Source organism: Haematobia irritans, chromosome 4, assembly GCF_050003625.1.
Source record: "Haematobia irritans isolate KBUSLIRL chromosome 4, ASM5000362v1, whole genome shotgun sequence".
Lineage (NCBI taxonomy): Eukaryota > Metazoa > Arthropoda > Insecta > Diptera > Muscidae > Haematobia > Haematobia irritans.
In genome coordinates this window covers 168,396,386-168,420,665 of record NC_134400.1, presented here as the reverse complement: position 1 = coordinate 168,420,665, position 24,280 = coordinate 168,396,386, and the positions used below count along the sequence as shown (strand labels likewise).

Below are 24,280 nucleotides of genomic sequence, written 5' to 3'. Positions count from 1 at the left end.
GACAAAATTTTCTATAGAAATAAAATTTTGACAAAATTTTCTATAGAAATAAAATTTTAAAAAGCCGATTAGGTCACTTTGCCCAACATCAAAAGTCGATTAGTCCATCTTCAACGATATCAAAAGTCGATTAGTCGATCAGCCAAAAGTCCACTCCGACCTTTCGACCAATTACTTTGCCTAAAGTCGAAAAAATTGATTTTCGACTTATGTGTCCCTATGCGGAAATTGCTTCAAAAGTCAGTTAGTCTATTAGTCGATTTTCAGAGTTATCAAAAGTCGATTAAGCGATCAACCAAAAGTCCACTTCGACCTTTCGACCTATTTCTTTGACAAAAGTCGAAAAATCGTTTTTCGACTTATGTGTCCCTATGAGGAAATTGATTCTTATTTTCCCTTAAAATTATCATTCCATTTGTAACACAACGAAATATTGATTTCCGACTATATAAAGTACATAGATTCTTGATCAGCAAGAGATTCTACGACCCTACAACGATAATTGTCTGTTTACTTGCTGTATTCACGCTATATCCTTCAATAATGAAGTTGTCGAGCTGAAATTTTCACAAACTCCGATTTTCGTGTATTTGAAAACCTAAGGGTAGTTTAGGTTCGTAAAGAACTGCGCTAAATTTGGTATAGACCGATTTGACTTCTTGGGCAAACAGAAACAGTAATTTGTACCTGATATGTCTGCAATTTATTATGGGCATATAAAGGTCACTAATATCATAATTATTATTTTTGTATTTTTATTTTGATATAGCACCCATATGGATTGATTAAATCCATCAATTTCGTTCCATAACACTACAGAATTCAGATTTGAAATAAGATGAAATATGATATTTTCATTCGATATTCTTGAACGGATTCCCTTTATAATTTAAACAAAAAAAAAGTTCATGCAAATCTAAAATCGCATGTTATTTATTCCAAATCCATAAGTACCTACGCTGAAAAAAAAGCATGCCCGGTTCCAAAAATTTTGTCTTTACTTTAACAATGTTGGTATTGATTCCGAGCCAAAGAAGCGGAGAATTCAAGAAAGGATACTTTTAAGACACAAATCTATTTTAAATTTGGGTTTTGTGTACTTGCTTCTAGGAAGCTAATTTTAACTGTTCGCTTTTTCAGCTTTTTTTTCATATGCTATCAAAGTCCTTTAAAAACGAGTTAACGACAACTTTATTTTCCAAATTCAGACACGACTTCAAGTAGAAATTATGCTATGTTTCAAGTAAAAACGTCTTTAAAATAAAGTGTTGAAAAAACATGACCTATTTCTAACGATTTTTTGCTTCGTAGTCAAGATGCAACAAGTATATACGGCCGTAAGTTCGGCCAGGCCGAATCCTATGTACCCTCCACCATGGATTGCGTAGAAACTTCTACGAAAGACTTTCATCCACAATCGAATTACTTGTGTTGCGGTAACACTTGCCGATGACATGGGTTTTTGAGGCCATATATTAACACCATGTACCAAATTTCAACTGAATCGGATGAAGTTTGCTCTTCCTAGGGGTTCCGGAGGTCAAATCTGGGGATCGGTTTATATGGGGACTATATATAATTATGGCCGATTTCGACGAATTTTGGCATGGGTGTTTGAGGCCATATATTAACACAACGTACCAAATTTCAACTGAATCAGATGGATTTTGGTCTTCCAAGAGGCTCCGGAGGTCAAATCTGGTGATCGGTTTATATGGGGACTATATATAATTATGCACCGATGTGGACCAATTTTTGCATGGTCATTAGAGACCATATACTAACACCATGTACCAAATTTCAGCCTGATCGGATGAAATTTGCTTCTCTTAGGGGCTCCGCAAGCCAAATTTGGGGGTCCATTTATATGGTGGCTATACGTAAAAGTGGACCGATATGGTCCATTTGCAATACCATCCGACCTACATCAATAACAACTACTTGTGCCAAGTTTCAAGTCGATAGCTTGTTTCGTTCGGAAGTTAGCGTGATTTCAACAGACGGACGCACGGACGGACATGCTCAGATCGACTCAGAATTTCACCATGACCCAGAATATATATACTTTATGGGGTCTTAGGGCAAAATTTCGATGTGTTACAAACGGAATGACAAAGTTAATATACCCCCATCCTATGGTGGAGGGTATAAAAAGACAACAAATTTAAAGACAATTTCATTAATTTTAAAGATTTTTTCTGAATTATTAAAGTCAAGTTGACCTTAGCCCAAAAAAATTTCTTTTATGTTATGTTACCCATTTTTATGTCCAATCACCTAATTATTAGGACAACACGACTTTAGTGATAAGTTTATCGACTTTTGAACAAGGATAAAAACTTTATATTAGAGAAATGCGTCTTCTACGCTAAGCAAAAGTTGCATTCGTATTTTAAGGACATGAAATCTTTGGCCTCACGACAATACTTTTTTGTTCAGTGTACAGTTTACTACAGACCCATTACTAACCGAATCTGCAAAAATTTTAGCCGAATTTTTCACCATTTTAGTTTTATATGTATCCATTACTAGAATAATATATGCACTGAAAACAAGTATATACAGCACTAAGTTCGGCCGGGCCGAATCTTAAATACCCACCACCATGAACCAAATATTAGGGTTTCCTTTGAAATTTCAGGAGGGCTTGAGGACTTGAGAACACTTCCCGAAGATAAATTTAAAGATTTCACCTATGAGGACTATATCAGATTCTGGATTTATAAGAACCATTTTTGTTTGAGTTATAGAGGAATCATTAACATCTCTTGTAAGTGTGCAAGAAACTTATAAAATAACGTCTTGATTTGAAATCTTAAATATGTAGAAGTAAAATTTGGAAATTTTACATTGAGTTTCAAGCAATTTTCATGATCAGTTCGCCTTCTACACCCTCAAGAAGTGAAGTCGGTCTATATGGAGCCATTACCAAATGAACCGATAAAAACTTAATCCGATACACGCTTTTGTGAGCCTAAAATACCAGAATATTTACAATTTCAGGCAAATCAGATAAAAACTACGGTTTCTAGAAACCAAAGGAGTTAAATCGGGAGATCGTTCTTATGGGGGCTATACTAAAATATGGACCGATACTCGCCATTTTTGGCACACCTCTTTATGGTCCTAAAATACCTCTAGATTTCCAATTTCAGACAAATTGGATAAAAACTACGGTTTCTATAAGCCCAAGACCCCAAATCCGGAGATCGGTCTATATAGGGGCTATACCAAAATATGGACCGATACTCACAACTTTTGGCACACGTATTTGTGGTCCTACAATACTTCTAGATTTCCAATTTCAGGTACATTGAATAAAAACTGCGGTTTTTATAAGCCCAAGAAGTAAAATCGGGAGATCGGTCTATATGGGGGCTATACCAAAACATGGACCGATACTCACCATTTTTGGCACACCTCTTTATGGTCATAAAATAGCTCTAGACTCCAAATTTCAGGCAAATTGGATAAAAATTACGATTTCTATAAGCCCAAGACCCCAAATCGGGAGGTCGGTTTATATGGGGACTATATCAAAACCTGGACCGATATAGCCCATCTTCGAACTTGACCTGCCTGCGGGCAAAAGACGAGTTTGTGCAAAATTTCAGCACGATTGCTTCATTATTGAAGACTGTAGCGTGATTACAACAGACAGACGGACAGACGGACATCGTTATATCGTCTTAGAATTTCTCCCTGATCAAGAATATTTATACTTTATATAGTCGGAAATCGATATTTCGATGTGTTACAAACGGAATGACAAACTTATTATACCCCCGTCACCATTCTATGGTGGTGGGTATAAAAATGTTGACCTAATATGGAAGAGTATGCAACTTAAATTTTAGGACTCGAAATTTACGCAATGCTAAGGACAAAAGTCCTTAAAATAATGACATTTTAATTAAAAGTTTATAATCCTTGCTTCAAAAAAAATTTTCATTAAATTTAGGACGCAAATCTTAAAATTTTGCGTCCCTCTGTTGAAGTTATAGACCTTTGAAGTAAAGCAAATGTTTCTTAAAATAAAGAAATACATTTTTAATTTAAAGAAATTGTCTTTAACTCAACTGACATGTTGAATTTTTAAATTTAAGATAAAAATGCTTCAAATATAGGCTAAGACTTATTTTAATGATTTGCATCTTTGGTTTAAAGTTTTTTAGCATTAAGAAAACAGTTTTTACTTTGAAGTACTTGACATAATTTGGATTTTGAAACTGGAATTTGTTTATAAATGAATACCTTTATTAATATATCGCAAACTGTGAATAAAAATTCGATGAATGAGATCTGTAACCAATTTTAATTTTATCGATCCTAGATTTAAAGCCAGGGAGGTCCCTAAAAAAGTCTTTATTTTAAAGAAGCCGAATCTTTGGCTCGGAATCAATACCAAAATCCTTAAAGGAAGGTCAAAATCTTTGGATCCAAGTAAACTTTTTTTGAATGCGGAATATAAATACAGTCGAAGCTCGGTTTAACGAACGATATATTGGCAGGCCCTTTCGTTATTTGGAAAAATTCGTTAAATCGGAAATATTAAATGTTAACTTTTATTGAAAATCGTAGTTTTTTTATCAGATGAGTAAAAATTCATAATCATCTGAAAAAAATTAAAGCACAGAGACACTTAAAAAATAATCCTGATGAACTTGATATATCTAGGTTAGGTTAGATTGAAAAGAGGATCCAAGATTCGCTGTCGTATGACATGGGTGTATATAGACCCATGTCATAATTTGTGTGCTCTAACTTCTTAGACGAATTGCCTAATTTGTCTCCAGTGCCCGGTTTCAAGAATGGCCAGGCATAGGTAGTGTTCATAGTAACATCTTCCAAAAACGTCTTACATACACCACTACTCCGCTGCTCCTGTCGGCATAGATGTACTCTCAACGCTAGATTGCCGTTTCGACCGAGCACCAAAAAAGTTTTTCAGCGGTAGTTTATCCCTCTCACTAATGATGTTGATATTCCTGTATATTTCATAGTTTATCTTCAGCTATAAGACGGAGGTTCCTTGTTATTGAGCTAAATATAGAATCGGGTAGCACTCATTATTAAGAGAAAAATTCACCACCTATCCAACTGGCAATCCTACGAAATATTGCTCGAGTTTGTCGTAGTTTTTAAATTTTCATATAATTTATTGATTTCTATACTCTCTTTACTTTTAAAAATTTATTTGATCTAGACATTTACCTAATGACCAACATAGTCCAAAAGTTTTTCTTTCTGATGCAATTTGGTGATCAAAATAATACCGGTACCTAAGGGTTTGTCCCAGACTGTTTCATGAGGACCTGTCTAGTCCTACTAAGTTCTCGCAGGTCAATCCGCGGCCTGCAGTGTAAATTTAGCCCCGTCAATGACAAACCCGTCCCCTTCCATACGTTTCGGCCAGAACTGGGACTGGTCTATTCACACCAGGGAGTAGTCCTGTACCGGTTCTGTTGTAGATCAATTTCCCGTAGCGAAGCTGCGCCACTCTATCTAACCTAACTTTACCAGTTACCCGGCCATTGAATATGTGTTTTCAAACATGTTAATGGAATCTAAATATCTTGGGAATGCCGTACTTTGTGGACATTTCCTAAGGACTTAAGCCATTCTCACAATCGTCAAATATTGCAGTTTTTTGTTGTTTATTTTCTTAAGATTAAAAGCCTTTTCGTTAAATCGAACGTAAATTTTGTTCAATTGTTCGTTATTTAGAATACTCAATGTTAAGAATTTTGACGTTCGTTAAATTGGATTTTCGCTAAATTGGATATTCGTAAACAGAGCTTCGAGTTTTCAATGGGATATGTTCCGATATTCGGAATCTCAAAATTATAATATATGGAATATAAATATATGGATTTTTCAATGAGATATGTTCCTATATTCGGAATCGCAAAATTTTCGTTTGCGAAAATTTTGTAAAACATACAAATTTCAATTTTGGCAACATAGTTCTCTTCGATAAGAAGTTCAACTACAAATTGAATTTAAGTCCGATCGTATCTTATTTTTTTTTCTTCACAAGACAACTAAATTCTTTCGATTTGGGAATCCGAATATCGGAACATGGAGGAATAACACAAAAAATCAGTGCCATTAAATTTATCATGTAATAACACATACGTTGTTATGCGAACTACTATCGCCATCAGTTACAAGGATAAACGAATATTTTTAATCATGTTGCATCCCTGTTCTATTCATTACAAAAATATTTTGCTCTGTTGACACCACATGTTGTCAACAATTTCACACTTTATTGAAATATTCTTAATAGAATTTCTTAAAGAAAACATCTATGAACACAACATGGAATAAACAAAAAGTTTTGTTATTTCATAAAATTTTAGTTGCATGCATCTGGCATCCATTGTAGCTGCATTATAAAAAGGACTTCAGAAAAATTTCATTAAAAACATTTGCAAACAAAAAAGAAACTTTAATAATAAGAAAACGAAAAAAAAAAAATAAAATGACATGATGCAATAAAAGAAAATATTTTTAAACTACAAAATAAAATCCGATAAAATGGAGAATAATTAAATCACTGTCCCTTTAAATATTCTCCATTTTCTGGATTTTTTTTTGTCACACTGGCCTATGTTTTTTGTAGGGATACTTAAAATGAAAACTTTTCGACATATTGGATTTTTAATATGTCTTTGTAAATCGACTTTGGATGTTCGAATATCTAAAATCGGCTCAAATTGATATTTATTTAGGGATATAAACTTCTCCAGTAATTGGATTTTTATCTTTTTTCTCTATTCTCTCTGAAGTTTCTAAACATGTATATGTTTATGCGAAATTTCCACATTAATACACGGTTGAAAAAGACTGTTTTTCATATGTTTGGCTATGAACATTATATGTTTGGAACACAAATTTTTAAACACAATATTTTTGAGTGCAAGCATATAATGTTCATAAACTAGCATAACATGTTTGGGACATATATGTTAATATGTTAGAACATATTATGTTTGGGACATAAAATGTTTGTAAATATAATATGCTTGGATGCAAACATATATTAATTTAGAAATAGCCTATAAACATATATGTGTTTAGTAGCTTGGAGCGCTATTTAACAGGGAGCGATATTGAATTAAGTTGGTGGTTGTTGCTTGTTATTAAAAAATTAACATTTTATTTTTCCTTGGGCAATTGATCAGCTACTTCTTTGATCCTTACAAACTGTATGGTCCGCTGTTCGAATCCCCGTCCGGCAAAAGGTAAAATTAAAATAACAAAAAATCATACAATTGAATAATTTCTTCTACAATGTTTGTATTACAGAAAAAGGTGCTAAGAACTAAAAAATCTCGTGGAAGTGAGAAAGATGTGGGGGAATATACAATTGGGCAGAAACAAAATTTCATTCAGGTCGAAAACCTATGTTGTTAGCACCTATATTACCTGTTTATTTTCATAATTCATTATGATTGTAAATATATAAATAAATAAATAAAATTTTGAGCACAATATTGTTTGGGAGAATTTTTTTAAGCATATAATATTTTTGGGTGCAAAATGCTTCCAAACATAATAACATATTGTTTTTTGGAAGACAACATTATTGAATTTGGATGCAAAAATACAAAATGTTTGGAACTTAGACTACCCAAACATATATTGTTTAGACCAATATGCTTTCAAACATATTATATATTGGAAGAGATCAAACATATAAATGTTTGGGCAATACCCAAAAATGTATATGCTTGAAGCAAAATATGTTTGGGAGTATATGTTACAGAAGCGATTTTTTGTGTGCGTGTACATGTTTGCATCCAGAGATATTATATTTAAGAAAATATAATGTTCCAAACATAATATGTTCTAAAATATTTACTGGTTTATGCTCGCACTTAAAAATAATGTGCTAAAAATTTGAGTTCCAAACATATAATTTTTACACCCAAGCATATGAAAAACAGTCATTTTCGTCCGAGTAGAGGCCGTGTATACTTATATCACTTTCCAAGTTTCAACCGGATCGGATGAAATTTGCTGATCCTAGGGGACCCGCAACCCAACCTGAGAATCGGTTTATATGGGGTTATATATAAATATAGACCGATGTGGACCTATTTTTGCATGGTTATAAGATCCCAGAAAAAAAGAGCTTCCAAAAAGTAGTTTGGATATATATTCTTGATCAGGGAGAAATTCTAAGACGATATAACGATGTCCGTCTGTCTGTCTGTCTGTCTACAATCGTGCTGAAATTTTGCACAAACTCGTCTTTTGTCTGCAGGCGGGTCAAGTTCGAAGATGGGCTATATCGGTCCAAGTTTTGATATAGTCCCCATATAAACCGACCTCCCGATTTGGGGTCTTGGGCTTATAGAAATCATAGCTTTTATCCAATTTGCCTGACATTTGAAATCTAGAAGTATTTTATGATCATAACTCTTTGTGTGCCCAAAATGGTGAGTATCGGTTCATGTTTTGGTATAGCCCCCATATAGACCGATCTCCCGATTATACTTCTTGGGCTTAGAGAAACCGCAGTTTTTATTCAATTTACCTGAAATTGGAAATCTAGAGGTATTGTAGGACCACAAATACGTGTGCCAAAAATTGTGAGTATCGGTCCATATTTTGGTATAGCCCCCATCAAGGCCGTAGCCAGGATTTTAATTAGGGGGGGTTCAACTTAAAAAAAAAAACAAGTAAGGAAAGTCTAAAGTCAGGCGGGGCCGACTATATTATACCCTGCACCACTTTGTAGATCTAAATTTTTGATACAATATCACATCCGTCAAATGTGTTGGGGGCTATATATAAAGGTTTGTCCCAAATACATACATTTAAATATCACTCGATCTGGACCGAATTAGATAGACTTCTACAAAATCTATAGACTCAAAATTTAAGTCGGCTAATGTACTTGGGTGGAACACAATGTTAGTAAAAAAAAAATATGGGAAACATTTAAATCTGAAGCAATTTTAAGGAAACTTTGCAAAAGTTTATTTATGATTTATCGCCCGATATATATGTATTAGAAGTTTAGGAAAATAAGAGTCATTTTTACGACTAAGCAGTGGCGATTTTATAAGGAAAATGTTGGTATTTTGACCATTTTTGTCGAAATATATGGGAGCTATATCTAAATCTGAACCGATTTCAACCAAATTTGGCACGCATAGTTACAATGCTAATTCTACTCCCTGTGCAAAATTTCAACTAAATCGGAGTTAAAAATTGGCCTCTGTGGGCAAATGAGTGCAAATCGGGCGAAAGCTATATATGGGAGCTATATCTAAATCTGAACCGATTTGGCTGATATTTTGCAAGTTTTTTGAGACCCATAAAATATTCGGATGTACGGAATTTGAGGAAGATCGGTTGATATACACGCCAATTATGACCAGATTGGTGAAAAATATATATGGCAGCTATATCTAAATCTGAACCGATTTTTTCCAAAATCAAAAGGAATCGTCTTTGAGCCGAAATAGGACCCTATACCAAATTTTAGGACAATCGGACTAAAACTGCGAGCTGTACTTTGCACACAAAAATACATCAACAGACAGACAGACAGACGGACATCGCTAAATCGACTCAGAATTTAATTCTAAGCCGATCCGTATACTAAAAGGTTGGTCTATGATTACTCCTTCTTGGCGTTACATACAAATGCACAAACTTATTATACCCTGTACCACAGTAGTGGTGAAGGGTATAAAAAAATATGGGAAACATTTAAATCTGAAGCAATTTTAAGGAAACTTTGCAAAAGTTTATTTATGATTTACGCTCGATATATATGTATTAGAAGTTTAGGAAAATTAGAGTCATTTTTACAACTTTTCGACTAAGCAGTGCCGATTTAACAAGGAAAATGTTGGTATTTTGACCATTTTTGTCGAAATCAGAAAAACATATATATGGGAGCTATATCTAAATCTGAACCGATGTCAACCAAATTTGGCACGCATAGCTACAATGCTAATTCTACTCCCTGTGCAAAATTTCAACTAAATCGGAGCAAAAAATTGGCCTCTGTGGGCAAATGAGTGTAAATCGGCCGAAAGCTATATATGGGAGCTATATCTAAATCTGAACCGATTTCAACCAAATTTGACACGCATAGCTATAATGCTAATTCTACTCCTTGTGCAAAATTTCAACTAACTCGGAGCAAAAAATTGGCCTCTGTGGGCAAATGAGTGTAAATTGGGCGAAAGCTATATATGGGAGCTATATCTAAATCTTAACCGATTTGGCTGATATTTTGCAAGTTTTTCGAGACTGTTAAAATATTCGAATGTACGGAATTTGAGGAAGATCGGTTGATATACACGCCAATTATGACCAGATCGGTGAAAAATATATATGGCAGCTATATCTAAATCTGAACCGATTTTTTCCAAAATCAATAGGGATCGTCTCTGAGCCGAAACAGGACCCTATACCAAATTTTAGGACAATCGGATTAAAACTGCGAGCTCTACTTTGCACACAAAAATACATCAACAGACAGACAGACGGACATCGCTAAATCGACTCAGAATTTAATTCTAAGACGATCGGCATACTAAACGATGGGTCTCAGACTTTTCCTTCTTGGCGTTACATACAAATGCACAAACTTATTATACCCTGTACCACAGTAGTGGTGAAGGGTATAAATATTCATATAATCTCATGTGTAGAAAATTTTATTTATGCATAGGTATGTATACAATATTTTTATACCCACCACCATAGAATGGTGACGGGGGTATAATAAGTTTGTCATTCCGTTTGTAACACATCGAAATATCTATTTCCGACTATATAATGTATATATATTCTTGATCAAGGAGAAATTCTAAGACGGTATAACGATGTCCGTCTGTCTGTTGTAATCACGCTACAGTCTTCAATAATGAATCAATCGTACTGAAAATTTGCACAAACTCGTCTTTTCTCGGCAGGCAGGTCAAGTTCGAAGATGGGCTATATCGGTCCAGGTTTTGATATAGTCCCCATATAAATCGACCTCCCGATTTGGGGTCTTGGGCTTATAGAAACCGTAGTTTTTATCCAATTTGCCTGAAATTGGAAATCTAGAGGTATTTTAGGACCATAAAGAGGTGTGCCGAAATGGTGAGTATCGGTCCATATTTTGGCATAGCCCCCATATAGACCGATTTTCCGATTTTACTTCTTGGGCTTCTAGAATCCGAAGTTTTTATCCTATTTGCCTGAAATTGGAAATCTAGAGGTATTTTCGGGTCATAAGAGGTGTGCCGAAAACGGTGAGTATCGGTCCATATTTTAGTATAGCCCCCATAAGAACGATCTTCCGATTTAACTCCTTGGGGTTCTAGAAACCGTAGTTTTTATCTGATTTGCCTGAAATTGTAAATATTCTGGTATTTTAGGCTCACAAAAACGTGTATCGGATTAAGTTTTTATCGGTCCATTTGGTAATGCCTCCATATAGACCGACTTCACTTCTTGAGGGTGTAGAAAGCGCACTGATCATGAAAATTGCTTGCTGTACTGTATATACTGTGCTGTATATACTTGTTATCAGTATTATTTGTTAGAGTTGTATTTTCTTTTACAAATTGAAAAACTTCTTCGCTTTCACCGGGGGTTGAACCTAGGTCTGTTGGAATCATAACAGAACCCTTTAGCACACTCAGCCACAAACGCAATTTCAAATGTTTGCGATGCGAACCTAATATGACATAATTGCATGACTTTTTGTTATTATTTAATTTTAGCTATTTAGGCCTAAATTATTTTTGAAATAAAACTCTTTTATTTCAAATTCTCCCGACGTTTCTCCACTATTTGGTGGCTTTTTCAAGGGATTCGTAGAAATTCAAGTTTTTTGGTTACATTTGTATAAATATTCAAACACGTAGCATAAATTTATTTAACGACACAACTTAATTTAAATATCACAGCTTATTTTATTGCAACTCGGTAGCTCCAGCTTATATTGTCCGTATCTTCTATGACATTCTACCTACTTCTTGAGATGTTCCTTTGTTATTATGAATGAAAAACTAAAGAATACTGGTTCAAATCCCACCAGCGGAAATTTTTTAGTAAATATTTTTTCGGAAAGATTATTTTTTTGTTACACATCGTTTTTGTTTTTTTTTTTTTGCATATATTTTTGTATTAAAAATCAATAAAAAATTAATTATCGTAATTTGCAAAACCTCCTCAAAAGAACTTCAATGGAAGTGAAAAAGTCAAACGGCACAGTTTTAAATCCCAGCGAGGGTAAAATTTAATTTTTTTATTATTATTATTTCGTTTTTATTTTTTTATTGATTTTATTATTATTTTTTTTTTTTGTAAAATTTAATTGTCCAAAAATTAAATTTTCACTTAAAATAGCTTAATTGGGTACTTTCTAATACTTCAAAAAGACTGCATCGGAAGTGGAAACACATCGATGGGGGATTCCTGGATGCGCTTTAAAAAAATGTTTGTGGACTTGTCCAAAAGGACTGCATCGGAAATGGAAAATGGGGTATCACGGGATGCGCTTAAAATGAAATGTTTGTGGAACAACTTCCAATTTTTTTTATTGGGATGCCATATACTAGGTTAGGCATAGTGGCTGCCTGATATTTTAGGCCAGTGTTGCCAGTATAGGGGATTTCTACCAGTTCTGACGAAAATTTTTCCTCCAAGAGCCTTCGCAAGCCAAATATAGGTATCGGTTTATATGGAGGCTATAGCTAAAAGTGATCCAATATGGCTCATTTGTAACGACCTACAGCAACAACAACTACTTCTGCGAAGTTTCAATTCGATACCTCGTTTCGTTCGGAAGGTAGCGTGAATTTAACAGACGGAGAAACGGACTAAATCGACTCAGAATTTCACAACGATCTTGGAAAAATATATATATATATATATATATATATATATATATATATATATATATATATATATATATATATATATATATATATATATATATATATATATATATATATATATATATATATATATATATATATATATATATATATATATATATATATATATATATATATATATATATATATATATATATATATATATATATATATATATATATATATATATATATATATATATATATATATATTTTTTTTTTTTTTTTCAAGATATATATAGCCCCCATATAGACCGATCTCCCGATTTTACGTCTTGGGCTTTTAATCCTGAAATAGGTATTTTAGGACCACAAAGAGGTGTGCCCAATATCGGTCCATGTTAATGTATAGCCCCCCTATAGTCCGCTCTCCCGATTTTACTTCTTGGGCTTATAGAAACCGTACACCCAGAAAAAAGGGGATCTAATGCCAATTGAACTTTATTTTAGTTCATGAAAATTACTTGATTTTAGTTAAATTTTTCACAATATGAGTAAATGTTCCTTATTTGAATATTTTTTTGCTAACTTCAATGACGCGAACTAAAAATAAGAAAAAAGGTGTATACAAATATAGTGCACAATTTTACGAAAAAATAAAATAGTTCATATTTTCCTAAAATGGCAGAAGTTTGCTTAAATTGAGTTCATAAGTCTCTAAAATGAGTAAATTTTATTAAAATTCTACCTGTCTTGAACTTCGTACAGCGCTAAAGACTAAATCCAATTTTTTCTTTCAACATATGCAATTTTCTTAAACAACAGAAAAAAAATAATTATTTTTTAAAAAAAGTTCTTCAGTTTGACAAAAAGTATTAACTTATTTATAACATGTTGCAATTAGAAAACTATTTTAGTTAAAATTTTCTAAAATAAACCTATGTTTTCTTCCACGGTGGGTTCACTTTTTTTGGGTGTAGTTTTTATCCAATTTGCCTGAAATTGGAAATCTAGAGGTATTTTGGGACCATAAAGAGGTGCTCCAAAAATAGTGGATATCGGTCCATGTTTTGGTACAGCCTATATATAGTACGCTCTCCCGACTTTACTTCTTGGGCTTATAGAAACCGTAGTTTTTATTCAATTTGCCTAAAATTGGATATCTGGAGGTATTGTAGGACCATAAAAAGGTGCGCCGAAAATGGTGAGTATCGGTCCATGTTTTGGTAAAGCCCCCATTTAGACCGATCACCCGATTTAACTTCTTGGGTTTCTTGAGGGTATAGAAGGTGCACTAATCTTGAAAATTGCTTGAAACTGAATGTAAAATTTCCAGACTTTACTTCTGGTAATCATTTAAATAATCACCCCATTATTATCTAAAGATTTCAAATCCAGGCGTTATTTCATCATTTTCTTGCACACTTACAAGAGATGTTAATGATTCCTCTAAAACTCAAACAAAAATGGTTCTTATAAATCCAGAATCTGATATAATCCTCATAGGTAAAATCTGTAAATTTATCTTCTGTCATTAAACCCCCTAAAATTTCCAAAAATATTTGATTCAACTATAATATTTGATTCATGGTGGCGGGTATTTAAGATTCGGTCCGGCCGAACTTACTGCTGTATATTTTTGTTTATTTGTAATCCAACACAAGCATGTTTATGGCATTTTGCTGCAAGAAAAAAATGGATTGGCGCCTTAAAAATATACCTAAGGTGAAACAAAATATGTTTGAACAATACAAACAATAGTTGGTTTGGACAAATCCAGAGAGTGTATTAGCTAAAAGTGTTAACTGTTAAATATGTGTTGTGTTATTGTTTGATTTCTATCAAATATTTGCCGAGTGTGATCATACTCTTACCCAGCAAAAAAAAATGGAAGTTGTTCCACAAACATTTCTTTTAAAGCCCATCCCAGAATCCCCCATCGAGTTTTTTCAACTTCCGATGCAGTCCTTTTGGGCAAGTCCACAAACATTTCTTCTAAAGCGGATCGTGGGATCCCCCAATAATTTTTTCCACTTTCGATGCAGTCCTTTTGGACAAGTTCACAAACATTTCTTCTAAAGCGCATCTTGGGATCCCCCAATGATTTTTTTCTACTTCCGGTGCAGTCCTTGTGGACAAGTATTAGAAAGAACGCAATCAGGCTATTTTAAGTGCAAATTTTGTACAATTACATTTTACAAAAAATGGAAAACTGATAAAAAAATAGAAATTAATAAAAAAAGTAAAAAAATAATAAAAAAATTAATTTCATCCCGCTGGGATTTGAACCTGTGCCGTTTGACTTTTTCGCTTCCATGGAAGTTCTTTTGAGTAGGTTTTGCAAATTACGAGAATTTTTAATTTTTTTTTATTGATTTTTAATGGAAAAAATCTGTTTATACGAAAATATATGTCAAAAATAAAAAGGATGCATGACATAAAAAAATAATTTTTTTAAAAAAATATTTGATAAAAAAAAATACCCCTGGTGAAATTTGAACCTGCGTTTATTATTTTTTCGTTCATACTAATAAAGAACATCTCGAGAAGCAATTAGAATGTTATTCCTTGGTGTCGTACTACGATCATATCTCAAATATTTGAATTGACCTTTCGACGCTTTATGTTCAATGGTTTTTGTAGCTGAGTGTGCTAAGGCGTTCTGTTATGGTGCCAGCAAACCCAGGTTCAATCCCTGGTCGGATTGAAAAAGTTTTTCAAATTGTAAAAATTAGATAATAGGAAAATAATTGTGTAATAAAACATATGGATGAAAAAAAAAGTGAAAAAAAAGGTTTTTTTCGCTTTTTAAATTTCTTCATTCAAATTAACTTCCAGGGCACAACTTCTAAAGCATTGCAAAGGATCCAAAAAGGGAGTACTTCCATCCTATGACAAGCCCATGTAAAATTCATTGGAGATGATCCAAGTTTGCACTACTTCCGGATCCCAGATTGGTGATCCAAACTACTTTTTTGGAAGCTCTTTTTTTGCTGGGTAGTTAATGCAAAATGTTCCTTAAATATGCAATATTTTTTAACAATTTCTCTGTTAAAAAAAGGCGAAGTGAAACGCCTTAAACTAAAGGTTTGAACCATTTCTTCAAACCTTTAGTTTAATTCTTACTAAAGATTTATTTCCAAAAACAACGAACCTTGGAACTTGATAGGTTCTAATTATCTTTCACATACACACATACCACTCCACTGACACGTATTGCAATGATATCACCTTTTCTCATCAAGTATTTCTTTTAGAATTCTAAAGTGTTTCAAAAACCTTTAAGTTTTGTTCTCTCCATTTCAAAGGAAACACATAAATTCGTCCAGGACCTAGTTAACATTCATCAGATCCCTTTTTGGTAATTCCACAAAGCCAGTTGAAAAATTCTTACAGTCAGAGGAGCCTTTGTAGCTACCATACAATGTTGTTTAAACACAGCATTCATCTCCTCATGCGTTTTGTGAGTTGGAGAAATGTGTGATGGTGTGCGTCTTGTTGTGGAACATGGTGCTACTAACGCCAATAGACAAATGTCCCATTCATTCCATCATCACTTTGTCATTTCAGTCATTCATGTCGTCCGTTTTCAATGAATTCATTCAGTTTTCATTCATTCGCCATAACATACACTGTGTCAATCTCTCTCTCTCTCTCTATCTACACTCTCTACTGATTCTTCCCAGCAGAGAAAGAAGGGTCATAAGTGACATAATTTCATAGGATCGAAGGGATGACTGATTGTCGTATTCGTCATATATGTTGTTTTACATTATGTGTGATTTCGACAATGCCAATTTTTATATTCGCGGTAGCTGATACGATGTGTTACCAAACACATGAAAGCAAACGAAATTTATATGAATTACACCATAAATCGTTACTGTGATACTGGTAGTCGTATTTTAGCATACTCCTTTCAACATTTCGGCTCACGAATAAATGCTTCGATATTGTCTTCCAATGCATCAATCAAGTGGGCTTGTCTGTATAGACAAAAACTTTAACGATCTACACCCAGAGAAGGAATATGATCACCTTAACCATGTTTCAAGAGCAAAATGTTATTTTTGGATTGGGAATATGTAAAATGTTGTAGCAGCCATGTTATGATCTCGAAAAATTATGTATCTGATTTCGGCAACCATGCGTGTAGGCGGCCACGAACGAAAAAGACTGCTTTTCATATGTCTGGGTGTAAAAATTATATGTTTGGAACTGAACTTTTTTAACAAGCATACAATGTTCATAAACTAGCATAACATGTTTGAGACATATACGTTAATAAGTTAGAACATATTATGTTTGGGACATAAAATATTTGTAAATATAATAAGCTGGATGCTTGTCGCCTTAAACATTTTAAATTTAAATTTTTTTTTTCTACCATAAACAACAATACAAACAATATATTGTTTGGACCAATTCTGAAAATATATATGCTTGAAGCAGAATGTATTTGGGGTATATGTTACAGAAGCGATTTTTTTCTGAGGGTGTACGCGTGCTGTGTGTCATGTGGCACCATCTTTCATGCAATTCCAGATTTTGCATTTGGGGTAGAAAAAAATTGGATATCATCTTACGTCCACCAGTCTAGCTCTTTCTGGATGCATATGTAGCTTTTGCAATAGTTCTGGCTGATCTTCACTTCAAACTTCACAATTCTACTTATTTACGTACCCATTGAGCCAAAACTGAGCTTTGTCGCCGAACACAATTTTTTGACAGTGAACACACAACACGAAAAGGGCGTCAGCTGTTTAAACCAGTGTTGTCAAAAAGATAATAGCTAAAAACATCACCCTTTACTTACCATCATGTCATTTTGCGTGCAATCAAAAAAATAAGGAAAAATTTGAATAGTTTTAGAAAATTTAATTAACTTTTATTCAAAGAAAAAATTTCGTTATTTAAACTAACGCTACATTTAACTTATTTTTATTGCAAAAAAAAAAATATTTGTTTGTAGTTAAATTTCATTATTTTTTGCGAAATTTTCCACAGCCCAATGAAATTTTCGTTTTTTTTTTTTTGAGTATGTCTCAAACATTTTAAGAACTAAACGTGAGTATAAATTTCAATGACCGTGCACATAAGATCAATATGAACTAAAGCAAATGAACATTTCCGTACGATTCCCAAAAATAGTAAGAATTAACTACTGCATGGTTAAAATGGTCATGATTAGGCGCCAACGATTTTTTCTTTACTTTTAGTTCATCTTTTCTTCTATGGGAGAGTGTAATTTCGCAGTTAAAAAGTACAACAGGGCATTAAATTTTCCTGGTTTTAACAACGCATTGCAGAAATCTCAAAATGTTGAGTACTATTTAGTTCAATTTTCGTACTAGTTAGTTTATTCCGTCTTTAAAACAGTTCACATTTTGTCGGCGTTATAAACGCCCCCATATAAACGGACCACCAGATTTGGCTTGCGGAGCCTCTAAGAGAAGCATATTTCATCCGATCTGGTTGAAATTTGGTACATGGTGTTGGTATATGGTCTCTAACAACCATGCAAAAATTGGTCCACATCGGTCCATAATTATATATAGCCCCCATATAAACCGATCCCCAGATTTGGCTTGCGGAGCCTCTAAGAGAAGCAAATTTCATCCGACCCGGCTGAAATTTGGTACAAACAGTAAAAAATCTGTAATTTTTGGTAGATTCGTGTTTTTGTATATAGCCTTCATATAAAGCGACCCCCATATTTCAATTCTGGCTCTATAAAGGGTGATACGGTCAAAATTTGGTCAAGGGAAAACGCGTGTAAATCGGTGAAATCGTTTATTTAAAAAATCAAATTAAATTTCTTTTTCAAGTTCAATTAGTATAAAATTCAGGAAAAGTATTCAGTTAGGCTTTCGCTTTTCCAAATCCGAATTGCCGGGCCTCACGCTTTACACCTGCCACCAGATTTTGTACAGCCACCTTGTCCACCTTCTTCGCCGCAGAAAGCCAGTTTGCCTTGAACTGCTGCTCATCCTTAGCAGTTTTTTTGGTCTTCTTTAGGTTCCGCTTGACAATAGCCCAGTATTTCTCAATTGGGCGGAGCTCTGGCGTGTTGGGAGGGTTCTTGTCCTTGGGAACCACCTGCACGTCGTTGGCGGCGTACCACTCCATGGCCTTTTTACCGTAATGACAAGATGCCAAATCCGGCCAAAACTCTTTCACGTAAATTTCTTGGTTGACAGTCCCGGAAGCTATGAAAATGCTGCTTTTCAAGCCACAGGTACAGATGGCTTGCTAAACCAGATATTTCTTTGCGAACTTTGATAGTTTTATGTGCTTGAAAATATCTGCTACACTGAAAAAACAGTGAACCCACCAGGAAAGATAACTTTCGATTAATTTTAGAAAATTTGGAACTTTTTTCGAAAATTTTAACTAAACGGTATTACAAGCGCTGGCATCACTCCGATATGGCAAAAATAAGTAAATATTTTTCGACAAATTCAAGAAAATTTATTAGACATAACTAAATTTTTTCAGTAGTTAAAGAAAATTTCGTAGTTCTAAGAGAAATCTTGGAGTTCAAAATTGCAAGAATGTCTTTAGTGACATACGAAGTTCATGATGGACACATTTTTGGTAAAATTTACAAATTTAAAGAAATAATGAACTATTTTGTAAGAAATACGAAATTAGGAAATCTTTATGCTTTATTTGTGTATAACTTTTTCCCGTTTTTTAGTTCATTTAACTAACATACGCAAAAAATTATTTGACTAAAATAAACTTTTTCCAAACATAATGATTCTATGAACTAATATAAAGTTAATATGGCTTTAGTGAAATAGAGAGTTCACTTTTTTTGAGTGTACCTTTCCCCTTCCTTTTGCCGTATAAAACTCCTGTCCCGGAAGCTGCTTGTAGTCGGCTTTGACGTAGGTTTCGTCGTCCATTACCACGCAGTCAAACTTCGTCAGCATCGTCATGTACAGCCTCCGGGATCGCGCTTTGGCCGTCGTATTTTGTTTATCATCGCGATTTGGAGTCACTACCTTCTTGTAAGTCGATAGTCCGGCTCGTTTTTTGGCTCGATGCACGGTTGTGGACGATACACCCAGCTTATTTGCGGCATCTTGGAGAGAGAGGTTAGGGTTTCGCTTGAAACTACTGGCAACTCTCTTTGTCGTCTCAGCGGCTTCCGGATTTCGATTTCCCCCCCATCCAGACTTTCTGGCTGTCGACAAACGTTCCCCAAACACTTTAATTACATTTGTAACGGTTGATTTGGCAACTTTTAGCGATTTTGCCAACTTTGCGTGCGAGTAGCTCGGATTTTCGGGATGCGCGAGCAAAATTTTGATACGCTGCTTTTCTTGCTTGGACGGCATTTTGACAACTGAAGAGTGAATTCCAAAATCAAAATAGGAGCAACATTCTACACACATACACACCTTCAAAATGAGGGATGTTCAGGTTTTTTAAATGCAAAATTGAAAGAAATACGTCAAGTTTATATTGACCAAATTTTGACCGTATCACCCTTTAATTACCGCACAAAACTTCATATCTGTTCGTAATTATTTCTTCCCTATATATACCGGTCAAGAACTGAATATATACGTATATAATCGACCTTTCGTTTGTCTACAATATATCCCGCGTGGACTAACTTACAATGTAGAAGATGATTTTAAGATGTTTTAAGATGCCTTGCCATCGACCGCAACCCAAGTAATTTAATTGAGCATGACCGTCTTTAGTAGAAGTTTCTACGCAATCCATGGTGGAGGGTACATAATATTCGGCCTGGCCGAACTTACGGCCGTATATTTTTTTTTTTTTTGTTTTACTTGTTAAAGTACATGTTGAAGTTTAAAGGAAAAAATTGGAGTTCAATATTGCAAAACTGTACCATACGAAATTCATGATGGGCGCATTATTGGTAAAATGTATAAAATTTTAAGAAATTCTGAACTATTTTGTGGGAGATACGAATCTAGTAAATCTGTATGCTTCATTTGGGCATAATTTTCCCCCTTTTTCAGTGAATTTATCTAACGTTACTCAAAAAAAAATTAAAGTCAAAAAACTTTCTCAAAATATAATAATTCCCCAAAATCCCTCAAAAAACTCGCTTCTGTAACATATATCCCAAACACATTTTGCTTCAAGCATGTATATTTTCAGGATTGGTCCAAACAAAATAGTGTTTGTATTGGTCAAACATATTATGTTTCACCTTAGACATACACTGGTAGGAAAAATTTTAATGAAATTTTCTTTGTTTTTAAGGCGCCAATTGGTTACTTCTATTATTTTACTTGCAGCTTACTCTCAAGGTCTCTCTTTCTAAACACATATATGTTTATAGGCTATTTCTAAGTTAATATATGTTTGCATCCAAGCATATTATATTAAAAAAATTATGGCCCAAATATAATGTGTTCTAATATATTAACATATATGCCCCAAACATGTTATGCTAGCTTATGAACATTGTGTGCTTGCACTTAAAAATATTGTGTTAAAAAATTTGAATACCAAACATATAATTTTTACACCCAAAAAACAGATTTGATTTCTTGAGCATCCTGAAGACTTATTTTTCACCCGATCCGACTAAACTTCTGTACGTATTGCCACTATTAAGTAACCCTTAAGAAAGCACACTAAAATTACCCAGCAAAAAATTTGGAAGTTCTTCTTAAAGCACAACTTTAAAAGCCCTTCCAAAAAAGTCCTCCCAAAGATGTTCTTTATTTTAACTGCACAGGAAGTTCATTTGAGTCAATTTTTTATAACTCGCTTTTTTCATATTTTTAATGGGAAATTTAAAATTTTATTGTTTCAAATGGGTTAAAAACAGATTAAAACTAAATAAAATAGTACAAATTATTTAAAATTTGCCGAAAAAATGCTAAATCCTTTCCAGAAAAATTGTGAATTTTTGAAAATATTTAATGTCAAACGTTCCAAACAAGCGTTATAATGCATTAAAAATCATAAAAAAATTTTAAAAATTATTTATTCGTCAAAAAATCACAAAATTTCTTTATTCACATCAAAATCACTGGATTCGCATCACACCTTAAGAAGTGATGCAAATTCTGTGCAACGTCTGTTGAAATGGTGGACATCCGTCCTATGACAAGCCCATGTTAAAATCATCGCTTCTGCGCCAATTTTGCACCACTTCCGGATCCAAAAAGAGCATTTTCACTACTTTTTTGGCGACGCTTTTTTTGCTGGGTAGTAATAATAATTTTATTGAAATTAAATTTTCCATTATAACACTCAAAGGAAATTACCATTTTGTAGTAAAAATGTAAATTTCAAAATATCGTTGAGATAATTAATTTGTTATCTTATTAGAAGAAAGTTTCGATTATTCGCCTCTCTTCTCTAAGCGTATAATGTATAGCTCAACAGCAATGTGTCTGTATATCTTTGATGTCCTAAAGCCAATGATATTAAACAAACAAGTGATTAAAGTAGAAAGTCGGGCGGGGCCGACTATATCATATCCTAACCCATCCCTAGTAAATTAGTAAATATTGTTTGTGGGGCATCAATGGTATAGGTTTGACGAAAATCGCATTTCCATATTTAAGAACATTAAGGGGTACATGGTTATGGGAGTTTTACCACTATCTGAACAGAAATATCTGATATTAGGGGCTATCGTTGGTTCTGAACCTACAGAGTTAGTATGCCACAAATTTTGAGTCCATTAAAAAAAAAAAAAAGGAAATCGCTAAATTATCGTAGTGTGGTTAATAACATAAATCAAAATTTGTAAAACTTGGGAAATATATTTATGTAAGAGCTACATGTAAGTCTAACTATGATCGGCTAATACTTCAATATTAGAAATTTTAGTGACATTAGTTAATAAATAAGTGTCTTATGGCAAAAATTTGAGAAAATCTAGCGATGCACATATATGGGAGCTATATCTAAATCTGAACCGATTTGGATGAAATTTTCCAGGCTTGGTTGATACCACAGATGTAAATCTTGTGCTAAATTTGAGTATGATCGGTTAATAAATGAAGTCGAAAAGTAATAAATGATTGTCAAAATAAGGTTATTGCACACAAAAATTTTTTTTTCTGATTCAATCACCAAATTAATTGATCCAATTAATTTTTTAATTGAAATGTCTTCAATCACGAAAATGATAGTATCAATCACAGTTTTAATTGGGCATAGAACAAATTCTTGATTAAAAAATTAATTGATTTTTTCAGCAAATTTCAATTAATTTTTTAATTGATTCAATTAAAAATTTAATTGATGTTGATTGCAAAACTCAGTTAATTTATTAATTAAAAAAGGTAACTATTTTTAATTACTTTCTGAATTGACTTAGAGTTTTTATTTGGATTAACAATTGATTGTTTGAAATACATTTTTAATTAAAAATTAAAAAAAAATCAGCACTTTTTTAACTGAATTAGTCTTCCGAATTTGATTAAAAAGTTAATTGTATCAATTATTTTTTTAATTAAAAATTTTAAAATTTTCAATCATTGACTTAATTAACTTAATGTTTCTACCATGATTAAAAAGTTAATTGTATCAATTAATTTATTAATTGAAAACATTTTCAACTTCAATTAACTTTTTAATTGGAAATATGATGGTGATATTTTTTTCTGTGTGGGGGAAATTCTTCAAAATCGAGCGCTACATATATATGGGAGGTACATCTAAATCTGAACCGATTTGGATGATATTTTGCAGATTTGGTTGGTACCACAGAAAGTTACTTTGTGCTAAATTTCAGTAAGATCGGTTTGATACATAAGGCTATTAAGACCACATTTTGGAAAATCGGCCAATTGGGAGCTACATGGGAGCTACATCTAAATCTGAACCGATTTCGATGATTTTTTGCACATATACACACAAAAAATTTTTTCTCTGATTCAATCACCAAATTAATTGATCCAATTAATTTTTTAATTGAAATGACTTCAATCACGAAAATGATAGTATCAATCACAGTTTTAATTGGGCATAGAAAAAATTCTTGATTAAAAAATTAATTGATTTTTTCAGCAAAATTCAATTAATTTTTTAATTGATTCAATTAAAAATTTAATTGATGTTGATTGCAAAACGCAATTAATTTATTAATTAAAAAAGGTAACTATTTTTAATTACTTAGTTAGATTGGCTTAGAGTTTTTATTTGGATTAACAAATGATTGTTTGAAACACATTTTTAATTAAAAAAGTAAAAAAAAAATCAGCACTTTTTTTAACTGAATTAGTCTTCCGAATTTGATTAAAAAGTTAATTGTATCAATTAATTTTTTAATTAAACATTTTAAAAATTTCAATCATTGACTTAATTAACTTAATGTTTCTATCATGATTAGAAAGTTAATTGTATCAATTAATTTATTAATTGAAAAAATGTTCAACTTCAATTAACTTTTTAATTGGAAATATTTGGGTGATATTTTTTTCT

General features: G+C 33.0%; 1 protein-coding gene across 7 annotated transcripts in view; it reads left to right on the top strand.

The window, feature by feature from the left end:
• Positions 1-24,280, top strand: part of axo (axotactin) — a 396,767-nt gene that overhangs the window by 350,787 nt on the left and 21,700 nt on the right. Inside the window, exon 21 of one of the 7 annotated variants that reach the window (XM_075304131.1) lies at positions 21,375-21,395. The exons of the other annotated variants lie outside the window; for them this stretch is intronic. Within the exon in view, the coding sequence (XP_075160246.1) occupies positions 21,375-21,380 (6 nt within the window). The 3' untranslated portion in view covers positions 21,381-21,395. Of the gene's footprint in view, positions 1-21,374; positions 21,396-24,280 lie in introns of those variants that run through there. 7 annotated transcript variants of the gene reach the window in all.